General features: G+C 38.6%; 1 protein-coding gene across 10 annotated transcripts in view; it reads right to left on the bottom strand.

Moving 5' to 3' along the window:
• The window catches only part of frmd4a (FERM domain containing 4A), a 115153-nt gene that overhangs the window by 12370 nt on the left and 89490 nt on the right, over positions 1 to 13293 (bottom strand). For 7 of the 10 annotated variants that reach the window (XM_032584204.1, XM_032584196.1, XM_032584212.1 and 4 more), the window contains exons 7-14: positions 12718 to 12740; positions 9972 to 10055; positions 9814 to 9879; positions 9659 to 9716; positions 9459 to 9545; positions 3322 to 3398; positions 2377 to 2518; positions 1660 to 1801 (exon numbers count right to left, since the gene is read on the bottom strand). In XM_032584204.1, the coding sequence (XP_032440095.1) occupies positions 1660 to 1801; positions 2377 to 2518; positions 3322 to 3398; positions 9459 to 9545; positions 9659 to 9716; positions 9814 to 9879; positions 9972 to 10055; positions 12718 to 12740 (679 nt within the window). Of the gene's footprint in view, positions 1 to 1659; positions 1802 to 2376; positions 2519 to 3321; positions 3399 to 3592; positions 4721 to 9458; positions 9546 to 9658; positions 9717 to 9813; positions 9880 to 9971; positions 10056 to 12717; positions 12741 to 13293 lie in introns of those variants that run through there. The other 3 variants (XM_032584226.1, XM_032584242.1, XM_032584251.1) reach the window with 3 other exon arrangements.

The following is a 13293-nucleotide window of genomic DNA, read 5'->3' as shown; positions in this document are numbered from 1 at the left end:
AACAACACAAACATACACACAGGGACCTTGTTCCTTTCTCATTGACGTTGATGTGTTTCAAAGTGTGGCTGACCTTTCAGACAATACAGACGTGACCAATACGGAAAATGTTTTGCAGTTCAGAATAAATTACAAAGCAAAAATAGAATCTTATAGTTATAAGGTGCATAATTTTTAAGGTCAAAGTTCAAAACAACTGCGAAGTACACAGATCTAAAACTGAACCTTTTGTATTTGTGTGTACTGTGATTGTCTATGCACAATTCACTTTGGCTTGTACGCTAGTGTGCCAGCATTTCTTTCATGTGGCTGTAGTCATGTGATGTAGTAGATTTACGTGTGGTTTGGAACATGGTTGTTTTGCATGACCCAAATTCAGTTTTTATACACAAAGCAGTGTTGTAGTACTCGAGACCGGTCTTGGTCTCGAGACCATTTTTTGATAGTCTCGGTCTCATCTCGGACTCGACCGCATTCAGTCTCGGTCTCGGGTGCTGAGGACTTGGGATTTTATTTCAAGACCAGTCAAGACTGAAACTGTGGAAATATCACTAAACTTATTGCATACTGTCCAGTTTATTTGTTAACATGTTTGTTTTCACTGGATGTAAAACGCACCGATTAAAATCCAAGCAATAACGTGACTTACCAATTCTGTTACTCCCCCCACCCCACCTTCCACTCGCACGCGGCGCTCCAAGACATGCGCAGTGGTTTTCTTTGAGCGGCAGAAGATGTCTGTCTAATCGACAGTAATAGAATTGCGCTGCATAAATCCTAAGAAAACCAACGGCTTCGCTTTCACAGACGGTGGGGACTACGTCTAACTTTTTTCGTCACTTAGAAAAGAAGCTCAAAGAAAGGTAAGCTCCGTCTTGGTCTTGTCTCGGTCTCGATACACCCTTGTCTTGGTCTTGGGTTAGGTGGTCTTGACTACAACACTGACACAAAGTATCAAAATTCACACAAGAAGACATTTTTCAAACAAAGAACTTCATGACAAAGAACACAGGAGAGGTCACTTCCTCTACAAGTAACTTGTCAGAGAAGCCCATATTGTCAATCTTTTGTCCACTGTGTTGGTTTAGTAATCAATCAAATTTTCCAGGACTGTGAAGATGGTGTTGTAGCAGCCAAACAAATAACTGTTCTTGAGTTTCCTCATTACATTATAATGGCTTTCTGGGATCTAAAGGGCGTTTTCCTTTCAACTCTAATTTTAGTTGGAAAACAAACCTTCTGTCCCATTCATTATTTGCTTAGCACAGATAGGCATTGTTTTAAAGGCAATGTCAAGTTTGTACTCAAACTGCCGCCCTTTCATTCTCTCACCCCCTAAATTTAGAGGAGGTAGGGGCCTCTGGAGGATGAATCTGTGACATGGAGGGTGGGAGTGGTATCCCATGCATACTGAAAGACAGGGTTGGGTGTTTGTACAGTATATGCGTGAGAACATTCATCAGAGAATGAGTATTCTGTTTCCAGTGACAGCTGCTTCTGTCCTTCCAAAGCTCCTCTCTGCATATACCAACGCATGCAAACACATACAGAGTCTTATACTAATCATTCTCCTTCAGAGTTTAGTCAAATCTTTTCCTTTTGTTTTATTTTTCCTCAACACACTCGGACCCAAACACGCACATACATACACATACATACCTGAGGAGAGCAGGCTGCCGCTGCTGCCACTGATAATCTTGCCCTTGCTGCCCATGTTGGCCAATTTGGATGTCTTCAAAGTTCCTGTCTCTGTAAGATCTATTGCGATCTCACTCAGACTCCGCGCAGCATGGATCTTTGACTGGAAAGATAACAAATAGGAACATTTGCAAAAACATATTGTGTACAAATACAGTTACATTTCAATAAATTAGGATATAATCAATAACATATGCATAATTATTACATTGAGTTATTACATTTGACCCGGAATAGCAACTAAAAAAAAACAATCTCTGGTTTATTCAAATTCCAGAAGAGGTTTAACCAAAATGTTGTTGTTAAAGAAGGTGACTTTACAACGAGCCTTATTCAAGCGTATTTTGGAAAGTCTAATGGATCAATGGAAATAACTGTATCTATGAAAAGATTAGAGATAAATTTCAGTTAAGAGTTTGGGTGGGTTCACAAGTCTTGGACAACAACTGGAGTCAGTGCTTCAAGTGATACCACACACACGGTTATCCTGGACATCGGCTACCCTAAATACTAGCAGAACCTTGATAAAAAACAAATCAGGACTTTGAAGAAAAAGAACTGGACTGTTACACGGTGGTCCAAAATTCAGTTTTTAGATTAAAGTAAATTTAGCATTGTTTCTTGGGAATCAAACTTGTTAGATGACGGCATTCTCTGACTTATTGCTTTGAAACTGACCTTGCTCTGCTTGCGGTCCAGGTAGAACTGATGCTGGCTGATGGCCATGGCCCAGATGGACTTTATGAGAGCAGGACAGGCGTACCAGGTATGCACGGCGATGCCGCTGTGTCCAAACGTCCTTCTGGTTACCGACGCCCTACAGTAGGAGCGGACAAAAGGCCTCCTTATATACACTGAAAACAAAAGATTGTTCAACTACTCTAGTGGCGCCTGCTGCTACTGAAACTAACGAATAATGATGATAAAGATGTTTTTTATTTTAGAAAAGCCACACACAATGTCCTGAATTGTTTACTCATCTTTTTTTAAACACACATCTGCAGCAGACCAGCTCGCTCTAATGACAGCTTCCTTTAAAGAACACACCGCTGCTCCCTGTTTCACCCCGTCTGTCTCTTTTTCACTCATTCCCTCCCTTTCTGACTGCAGAATAACACTCCATATATATATATATAAATACAGCCATGTTAAACAAACACAGGAGAGGTCACTTCCTCTACAAAGAGCTACACTACATCCATCTCTCCTTCTCCTATAATCTATCAGTGCTTTACTCTGTGTCTGTTTGTGTGTGTGAACACATGTTTAAGACTCCGACTATCAATCTGCTCCACCATGACATCCCCAACGTCTGCTGTGCTGCCAAGACAAATTTTACTACTTTGACTAAATTCGACTCCAACCTCTGTTTTCCTGCTCCACACAGAATACACTTTGGATCTCTACATATCCCCATACGTTTGACTATAAACTTAAAGTAAAAGGCATGGGAAGGTGTCCACAACTTAGGAAACTTCTATCATTTAAATTAGCATGTTTTACTAAACATAAGATCAACAAAATGGACTGTGATGACTCAATGACAGTCTAAAATCTCAAAAGAATATAAAAACACAAATCAATAAAGTGCTTTAAGAGCTTGAGTTTGTGATGTAAATTTACCTCCTGGGGTCATGAACTTCCACTGAAAACTTCTTCTCTCTGAAGTAAAGGTTCTCCAGTTGACGCCATTGAAACACCTGAGGTTTAGAAAAAACAGACAGCCTTTAGAAGAGCTCAGAGGAAACATGCTTCACATTAAATCCTCACAGCCTTTAGCCCGATCTCTTTCCCAGAATGCTTCTTTTTGTTTGGCAGGAACATGCAAATGAATCAGAGAAGCAGGGAGAAAAAGAAAAGCTGATAAGAAAGGAGCTGTTAGGAGAGAGGAGACCTCAAATCTGGAGGTCTATGATCAGGTCCAGACCAGGCGGTCTTTCCACAAAGGCTCCCAGCACTGGATGACTTCACTCTGAAGTAAGACAGTGTGAGCGGAAGAAGTCTTGACTTTTCTTTTTTTTAAATCCTCTTCCGTCTCCTTCATGAACCATTTGCTTCTCTGTGAAATAAAGTCCAAGCCAGCTGTGTAGAAAAGCTTCCCTAAAGACGAGCTCTGCAGCAAGTGTGTAGGTTCAGTCCTTCCAAGCATAAGAGGAAAAGAGAGGCTTGAGGTGGTGTGTGTTCACCATCTGGAGCCATGTGTGTGCGTGTTTGTGCAGAGAAAGCGAGTAAAGTTAAGTTTCCTCCTCTCCTGGAGTTTTGCTGGGAGGGTTTAGAAATGAGAAGGGGAGTTTATCCCCTCCTCATGACCCCTCCTCCCTCCCTCGGGGACTCTGTGTTCAGCTCCAGGCTGCAGTTGGGAGGTGTGTGTGTAACAACGGGTTGGTGTAGCGGCTGTGAGGTGTGTGTGTATGCTAGAAAAGTAGGAGTGAGGCTTTCTGTGGGCCTGGTGATAGAAGTGCTATTGCTTTGTTAGTTAGAACTCTGGGTATTATCCTTCTTAATAGAGAAAGTAAAAGAAGGAGGATTTTCTGCTTCAATCAGTTCATCTGAGATACAAGGAATTAGAGAAGTAGCAACCGTGTGAAAGATATAAGGGAAAACTCTTTATTAGAACAATAAACAGAAGGAGGTGTGAATTGCTAAAGTAATGCACAAAAAAGACAATTATATCTAATTTGAATGTGTCTGAGGGGGGAAAAAATCAGCTGCCTTATCAAAACCCCTGCCATACCTTAGGCTTTCAGTGGAGTGTGAAATGCTTAATGTAGCGTGGTGCTAAAAATAGCAGGCAGGGCAGATTCAGCTTGTGTGGGTGCGTTAGTTAGAAATGGGCCGGAGCTGTGGAGATTAGATAGGTCTTCTAGAATCATGGTTCTAATCATTCTGGTACTTGCATTGCAGTTAGTGGTATTCAAAACAAATTTTTATATCAACCATTTACAGTGCACAAGACTAACCAACAGTGATGCACGGTTCATACACACAAACCGACAAAAGATAGTTCAAATAAATTGAATCTGAAACTTCAGAGTGACATTGAAGTATTTCTAACTACTACCACACAAACACAATTTTAATTTAACCATATTTTATTTACTGTTAATAAATCCGTGCACACGTCAAAATCTGACCCTGACATCTAAACGTTACAGGTGAAATTGAGACTCATTAAACCTACATTTACTATTGCTGAATTTTGGTAATTCAGTATGGATTGTAGTCATGATATCCTGTTCTTAGCTGACCAGAGTAGTGCCCAGTCTGATCTTCTGCTGCTGTAGCCCTTCTCATTAAATACTAAAGGAATGCGTTCACTAACATATTCATATTTAGTATGCTATATGTGGAGCAGATATTGAGAAGCAATTAAATCCTCAGAATGTCAGATGTCCAAATGAAACAATTTTTAGATTTTGGGTTTGTGAGAGACTTGCTTAGAGTTCTGACTTCAAATAAATAGTTTTCTATTTAAACCTGAGATTTGGAAATTTTTGACTTTTGAGTAAAAATAAAACGCCAAATTAATCTGCACAGTATAGTCAAATGTACCATTTCCATAGGATTACATATTTTTTGTCTCTTTTTCAATTCCAGGTGTTGTTTTACTGTTCTGAAATGCCTGTCAACATAGCAGGACTTGGAAACCTTGCCCTACCTGCCAACTTGTCATCATAGCTCCTTCAGTGTTTCTATATACTGCTGTGTTTATTATCATGCCGTGCCTTTAATGTAAGTTTTACACGTGAAGTATTTTTGTTGTATCAAATACTACTGTCATGTTATTTTGGTACACCTATACAACCTTGAGGTTATCTATTTTTAATTCTGACCTACTTAAAAGTTACATAAGTCTATTTATTAAAAAAAAAAACTTTGTAGCCTTTGTGTTTTTTTAACAGCTTCTTTTCTTTCTAGGATTAATGTAAAAGCCACTGGGTGGTTCTGTTATAAGAGTAGTACATGTACATGTGCACACGCTACCAACCCTCTTCCTCTTGGCTGCAGACTACTGATACACAATGGTACAAACACACAAGCAAAGGAAATGACTGGTCATGATTCACCACTGAACAGAGCACTCAAGTGTACAGCGCTCGCCTGTCTCATAATAATGTCAGCACAACCAAACTCACATCTATCACAGATGTAAAGGTCAATTCTGATAGAGTGCAAATGCCTTTCTCTGGTGTAGCAGACTCCCTGGAGATTACAGAAGAATAGAACATTTAAACAACGTAGGTCAGGACAGCTACAGTGACGCAACATATTATTCTTTTTTGGACTTGGACCTGTGAGTGAGGAAGACAATGGTTTTGTGTATGGGTGGGGATACTACTGTATGGCATCTAGAAAGTCGCCAAAGAGCTTCACATCGATGATAAGGCATTTCCTTTAATTTATGTATTAATTTGGCTTTACATAAATGACAACTTAAAACAATCCACCTTTTCCCCAAAAATGTATATAGTTTAAAAGGCAGTAATCTCTACATCCTCTAACACACAACAGAGAGTATGACGCCTTGCAAAAGTATTTGAACTTTAACAGCATCATTACAGCATGTGTTGTATTCTGAGGTGTTCTGAGGTGCCCCGTTGGAACGTGAATCTCTTTAAATTACCAATAGGTGGGTTCAACTTACAAGGTAGGTGCTTTTTGAAGTGCACTGAATTTTAGTTAGGGCTATCAGACTGAAAAGGGCTCAATTAAAATCCATGGATCACTTTGCATATTCTTATTAATTTGATAAAAATAATTTACTACTTTTTTCCACTTCAAAATTATGAACCACTTTGTGTTGATCTATGATATATAATCCTAATAAAATACACCAAATACACATCCAGTTACATGACAAAAAGCAACAGGGGTGTGAACTTAAAAATGCAACCAGTGAAACCACAGTTTGCTCTGTATTACCAGAAACATCTGATGACCTTCTGACAGTACCCACAGGTTAGTCTTAATAAGTCTTTAAAAGGTACTTAGTCAACTTGCAAACACTATAATTGTTGCCTAGAGGAATCACAAGACTTTAACGAGGCATCAGAACAGTGTGTGATTCTCCAGTAAACCTGAGCATAAACATACGTGTAAAAACCCCCCCAGCTCAAATAGATGTGGTAGATGGTGTATATTTAAAACAACTGGCTCAACTCTTGTAAAAAAACAAACAAACAAAAAAAAACATTTCATTACAAACATGATTTCTCTTGTGCACTTTTTATACAAGACAATTTATACAAGACAACTATTCTTTGAAAAAGAAAAACATCCTGTGTTTTAAATCTGTATATTTTATTGTGACTAAAGATTTTATTCCACCTTCCTGAGTAGCAGTGCTGATCACTGACGGTCAGTACGCTGCTTTCTGAATCAGTGGTTACTGGTACTGAACACTAAAAACACAATCTGCTTTCTGCTAGTTCTAATGGTGATGGCCTGTCTAACACAAATGCAAGTGTTCTCAATGGGGTTTTACTGAACTTGTGATGCTGAAGAGTGTGCTGTAAAAAGGCCCAGAATATCCCAGTCTCTGCTGCTTGTGCATGTCAGTTCTGAAGCTTAATGGACTAGTGACCAGTGACACGTTACTGACGTCGGACCACTTTTTTCAGTAACAAGTAATCTAAAGCGTTGCTATTTCATATCCAGTAGTCAGACTACAGTTACTTATCAAAATCATTCTGCGTTACTATTTTCTTTTGGAATTTAATTTTATTTCCTCTACGCGTCTTGTCGAGTGATCGCCGTTTTTATGCGACAGTATCAGCAGCCGCAGAAACGTAAACAATGGAGGGAAGAGGGAGATGCGCATTTTGTTGGTAGAAAAACAGGAACTACTTTGAGTTTCTGTCGCCAAGTCCAATTATTATAAGCGGCTGTGGGCTTTTCTTTTTTTTTTTTAAAGTCGCTATCAAATTTAATGAGTCGCGGGTTGCGCTTTTTGGGCTCGTTTTTGAACGTGAAGTTGCTCATTTGGGCTTGGAAATAAGCAGACATAAACCCCAGAATGTGTCTGACCTCCAATTAGTTTTAGTCAGGCTCTCCCTGTCCATCATTTCCCGGATGATCCGTCCCGCTGTGTCTTTGTTAATGTCAAGTTAATATATTACCTGTCAATTATGTCGAGCTATCCAGAACATTGGAAACATCGAGACTAATATGAACAGAGCAATAAAAGTGAAAACAGCCACGAATGAACGAGTCCGTAAAGTTGTACAACTACACGCCAATATAATTATTAATATTAAGATAAGTGTCACAAATCTGTGCAGCAGCCATCTGAATTGTGGAGCCGCAGGAGGAGCGCTGCGCTCTGACACAAAACGCACGGCCGTAACGCACAACCTGGAGGCTGGGGGTGGGGTTAAAATCCTTCTTAGAGTTTTCCAGACAATAGTGGATCACACAAAAACACACACAAATTACTAACGGGTTTTTTTTGTACTGTTACCATTAAAAAATCTCCCCTTCAGTTCAACCTTACAAGTGGAGACACATTGTTAATGTTACCATTATAAAATAGCTTACAATTAAGTATTGGCAAAGATCAGTGTAATTTTCACAGCGTTGTTGTTAGCAGCTGCTGAAAGTTACCAAAATAGTTACTTTTAATGTAATTTAGTTACTTTCCAAATCAAGTAGTCAGTAATCTAACCGAGTTACTTTCTCAAGGAGTAATCAGTAATCTTATTAAAGTTACTTTTTCAAAGTAACTATACCATCATTGCTAGTGACTCACAATGACTGTTGACATGGCTGTACAATATGTGTTAAGTCACTTGTGATGGAATGCTATGTCCTCCTTCTATATTTATCCATTTATCATTCATGTTCACGTTAGAGTGTTGTTTTAGAACGCGATGATTTCTCTGTTAAAAAAAAAAAACAGGGTTTGGTGTTAATGTGTCTGTAAATTGGATATAATATTAGAGGAATAAAATTCACTATCATGTCAATGATCTAACACTTAACTTGGATCAAAATTCTTTAATGAGACGATTTCGATTGAAATTGTCCAAAGCGGTTTAAAGGGAAACAGGAAAACATTTAGCAGACAGGAAATGGTCTTCAGCATGGTGAGTGCAGCTTTTAGTTTGGTGCTTGTGTGTATGTGCATCAACAAGTTCCTGCCTGTGTTTATGAGCAAAATAATCAGTTCTAGTATTAGTGAGTTTTTGATGGCCAGTAAGTTTACAAAGCTTGCTAATGAGCTTAACACTAGTGAATGCGAGATTTCAAGACCTTGGCCAAGTTAAAGGTAAAATAAACTGGTAGTCACTTCATCCAGACGCAAACTGACTGGAAGGAAGGCTTCCTCAGAAAGGCGGGAATAAGTTGAGGACAGGATGTCTCAGTCAAAGACCAGAGTCTCCAGACAGTTGTCATCCCTGCTACTTCTCTACACAATCACATTGTCCTGACTCACTGACTGGAAAAAGGGACAATAGGGAAAACAACATGCTATAGACAAGGTTCTTACATGTTTTTCATTACCAAAGCGGGTAATATTAAATTGGAAGAATGGAAGAAATTAATTTATGAAAATTAATTTTAGACAATGAAATAAGGCATCAGGTGGAGGTATTTCTTAGGATGCAAAAACTGGGAAAACACATTTCCTTTTAAAGCCATACATTTGCTAAAGAAAGAGAAATTTAATCAAAATGAATGAGTACAAAACATCATACGCTACAAATAACATTATCCCACTTATACTAATTTTCTTCAGAGAGGCTGAAGCACAAGCTCACCTTCCTTGGTTTGACTTTATCCTGGTAGTCATACTGAAAGATGCCTTTATAGCTCAAACCCAGCCACCATGGGATCCCTTGTTTGTCCTGAAAAACACAGCAAAACTTCCCAGGTATCTGCTTGCAGACTCCAAGGAAACTAAAATCTGTGCAGTGCATGTGTGAGAAAAAAAAGTCAAGGCAGTGTAGTTAAACTGTACCTTTACAGCATAGTAATGCACTCCATATGTGGGCAGAGATTCCACAATGCTCATATAACTGCAAGGAGCAGAAAGACAGATATGTAACAAAAAACAGAAGAAAGTCTTTCACATGCAGTACATAAACAAAACCAGAGACGCATAAACATACTCACTTTACAATAGCCTGTCCTCTAGACTGCCCATTGAGCTTCTTGTAATGCTCTATTACCCGGTCTTCACTGTAGGAGAGAGCAATAGAAGAAAACAGGGCATTATTACAGTGACAGATAGTAAATAAGTCTGCATGATGATTTGCTGAACAGGTTCTCACCAATAAGCCAGCGATGGGTGCTCCTTCAGAGCTTGAGTGGGCAGAGCAGGGAGCTTTTTCAAATCAGACCTGGTTGCATCATCGCTGCAAGAGAAAAATATATTTGAAAAATTGATTTATCCTATTGTTCTCCAAGTTCTATCATGAGTTGAAAATGAGTTTTCATGCACATAAATGTTAACAGATACAAACACCAAATTAGGAATACAAAATTTATCATATATATTCAACTGTTTTAAATATGGGTGAAAATGAGTACAAGAACTGCATCCAGTCAAAAACGAGGAATAAGTGCTGATGGCCAAGAAATGTGCACTATTTTAAGCACTGGGTGTGGTCTAAGTCTAAACAGCTGCAGGAAGAAAAAGAGCAACAGAAATAGAAATACAGATGTAAACTCAAACGATAAGTAAAGATAAGAGGGGATAAAAACGATCAGGGAATGAGCTGGAACAGATTAGGATGCAGATAGAGTAAATGAGACACGGAGCCATGCAGAAAACTACAAGCACTTGGCCCCAGATTCAGTATTCAGACCTCCAGTGGCAAGAGTTCTTAATGCTCAACTCTAATCCCCAGGCCTCACTCCAGCCTCCACCAAAGGCCCCAGAAGATTTGGAAAAGCCTCGGGAACATGATAACCTATGAGCTAAGTCACTGGAAGAGATCCCATCCGCCCAGTCTGTCTGTTCTTCGATGTGTGAAAACAGCTGTGTCTGCTTTTGTTCATATCTGCTTGTGTCACTAATTACCAGGTACAATGCCTTGAAAAGAAATTCATACCCTCTGAACTTGTTCGCAATTTGCTTTGCTAAAACCACTAATAAAATTGGGAATTTATATGACATACTAACACAAATTACCCCACAATACCAATCACAAATCAGTATGGATTTGGAATTTTTTTTATTATATAAAGTCCCTATGAAATGCCTTGATAGTTTGTAGTTATGAAAAGTACATCTGAAAAACTTGAAGGGGCAGGAATATTTTGGCAAAGAACGCAGGTTCCTTTTTTTTTTTAGAAGTCTACTGTAATATGCAGATAACCATGAATAAGAAAACAGTCAATGCATAAAGATATTTTTACAGTTCCAAGAAAGATGTAGTTTGGCCCTTTTACAGCAAAAAGAAACAGAACATCACAGACTTATTTGGATATTGTAACATAATTATCATTTTAGAAAAACTACTCTTACAGTTAAAGCAGTTATGAAAAAATATAATACAAAAATGTGATAATGTACGGCTTTGCAAAGGACAAAGTTTAAGGACCTTTAGAAAGGTAATATTTGTGTGTGTGGGAAGAGAGGTGAGTAAAGAGGGAAGAATCAAAAGAATGTCTCCAGAGTGTTACATTCCATGCCTTATGTAGGATACTCTGTGCATTTGCTTCTTTCACAGGAGTAACTGCGGTTATCAGCACCACAACAAAGCAGGGATCAGGGAAGCTGTATATTTAGGGTGACAAGAGGATCCACTTTATGGTCACTTCTAAGATGAAATATTACAGAAAAGATTACTCAACAGCTTCTGAGTTAATCCAATTTAAGTTTAAAGGAAAATGAATCATGTTTCACATTTTTCAACAGTTATCATTACATTAGGAAGTCTGTTAATAGTTAGCTCCAACAGTAACTCTTGAAGTCATATCTTTGCTTTTGATACAGAAAGGACAAAAAAATTGCTGGGTTTCAGATGACGTAGCATCGACGTCACCCAATGCAGATGGAGGGCTGGAAGTAAATGCAGCCCATTTATTTCTGTTGATCCAGCATCAAAATGTCTAAAGTCTGTGTTCTGTATGGTTGTTCCAACCATTGACAACAAGTCGACAGCCATTTAATGCTTCTTTTGATCCTAAATGCTTGACCCAACTTGAAACTAAATGATTGTATTCTCCAGGCTTTTGAAAACTTTCTTCTGACTCGTATAATATGAGGTCTGCAGCACCAGATAGTTATGTGGATCGCCTCGATGCGGGTAAATCATCAATATTATAAGATAAGTCTTTTTTATCGAGATAATACGGATCATATCCTAAATATACGTGTATTTTTTCGAGATGTCTTGTCTGTTCCAGCCTATTTAGGGTATTAGCGTACTGTTGTGATCAATTTTGCTTTGTTTTGAACCGGAGAAATCCACTTCCTGCCCTCCATCTGAATTTCGAGCGTCATCCGGGTCAAGTGTCTGAAACCCAGCAATTAGTGAATCTAATGTAAAATCGTTGTATGAATGTAATGTAATAAATGTTGTTATTGCCCTCTCCCCCTCTCTTCTCCTTTAAGTGTTTCAGGCTAACATTAAATAAGAAATTACTCTTGATGTTTTATCTGGTGAAATAAATGTTTAACTACCTTAAGCGATTTGAGAAGAAAATGAGTTGCATAGGATGTGAGTCACTTGAGGAGTGATAAAAACACAACAGGAGGAGCAGAGCAACAGCTGAACTCATCATCCCTGCTGTCATGTTTGCTTCTGCTTTCAGGTTCACCACACACAGAGTCACACTTTCTGACACATTCTTTACACAATGGCCAGCTAAAGCACACCGAAGAAGATTAATTTTGTTGCACATACTTTTAAAGTCAGACATTACAACTGCAGGAAAATTATTATAAACACTGTTAGTTGTAGGGGTTTTACTGTATTCAGTGCCCAATCTCTCTTAATAAAAACCTAAAAGGGTAAAAAGAATAGTTTGGGTATGCAAAATGGATTTTGTTCATGCAGTGGAGCTTACCTGCTGAAATCTCCTTTTGCTTCCTGTGGAACAAAATGAACACATGTGAGAAACATATGAATTATAACTGAACAATAACCATAAATTCTGTTTATGTTCTGTTTGTAGAAGTGAATGAGTAATAAAAGGCACACTGCTGGACTAAAGGGGGAACATTAAACATCCATTTAGAGGGGAACCTTTGAAGCTCTGCAGAAGAGATACCCGATACTGTACATCTGCACCTGCACACAGGAGGCGAGCCCACTCAAACACACAGAGATATAAACCATTCAGTCCAGGCTGTGTAACATGACCTTGCATAATCACAGTTAATGGACTGACCTACTCTGAAGGAGGGACAAGAAAGAGAGAAGGATGGAGGAAGAAGAGTTTTGATGTTAAAGACAGAACCTGAGTGTAACTTTACCAATCATTATAAAATGTATTTAGTGGAAAAAATATTTAATGCCAGCTTTGCATATTTCATATGAAGTAATATTTAGCAACAAAAGAATAAAACGTTAAAATGACATCAAAGATTTAGTCGGAAGAAAATGAACTTACAGGCGAGACAGTTTGAACGCCCACAGCGCC

Source organism: Xiphophorus hellerii, chromosome 2 (genome assembly GCF_003331165.1).
Source record: "Xiphophorus hellerii strain 12219 chromosome 2, Xiphophorus_hellerii-4.1, whole genome shotgun sequence".
NCBI lineage: Eukaryota > Metazoa > Chordata > Actinopteri > Cyprinodontiformes > Poeciliidae > Xiphophorus > Xiphophorus hellerii.
This window is presented reverse-complemented; position numbering and strand designations above follow the sequence as displayed.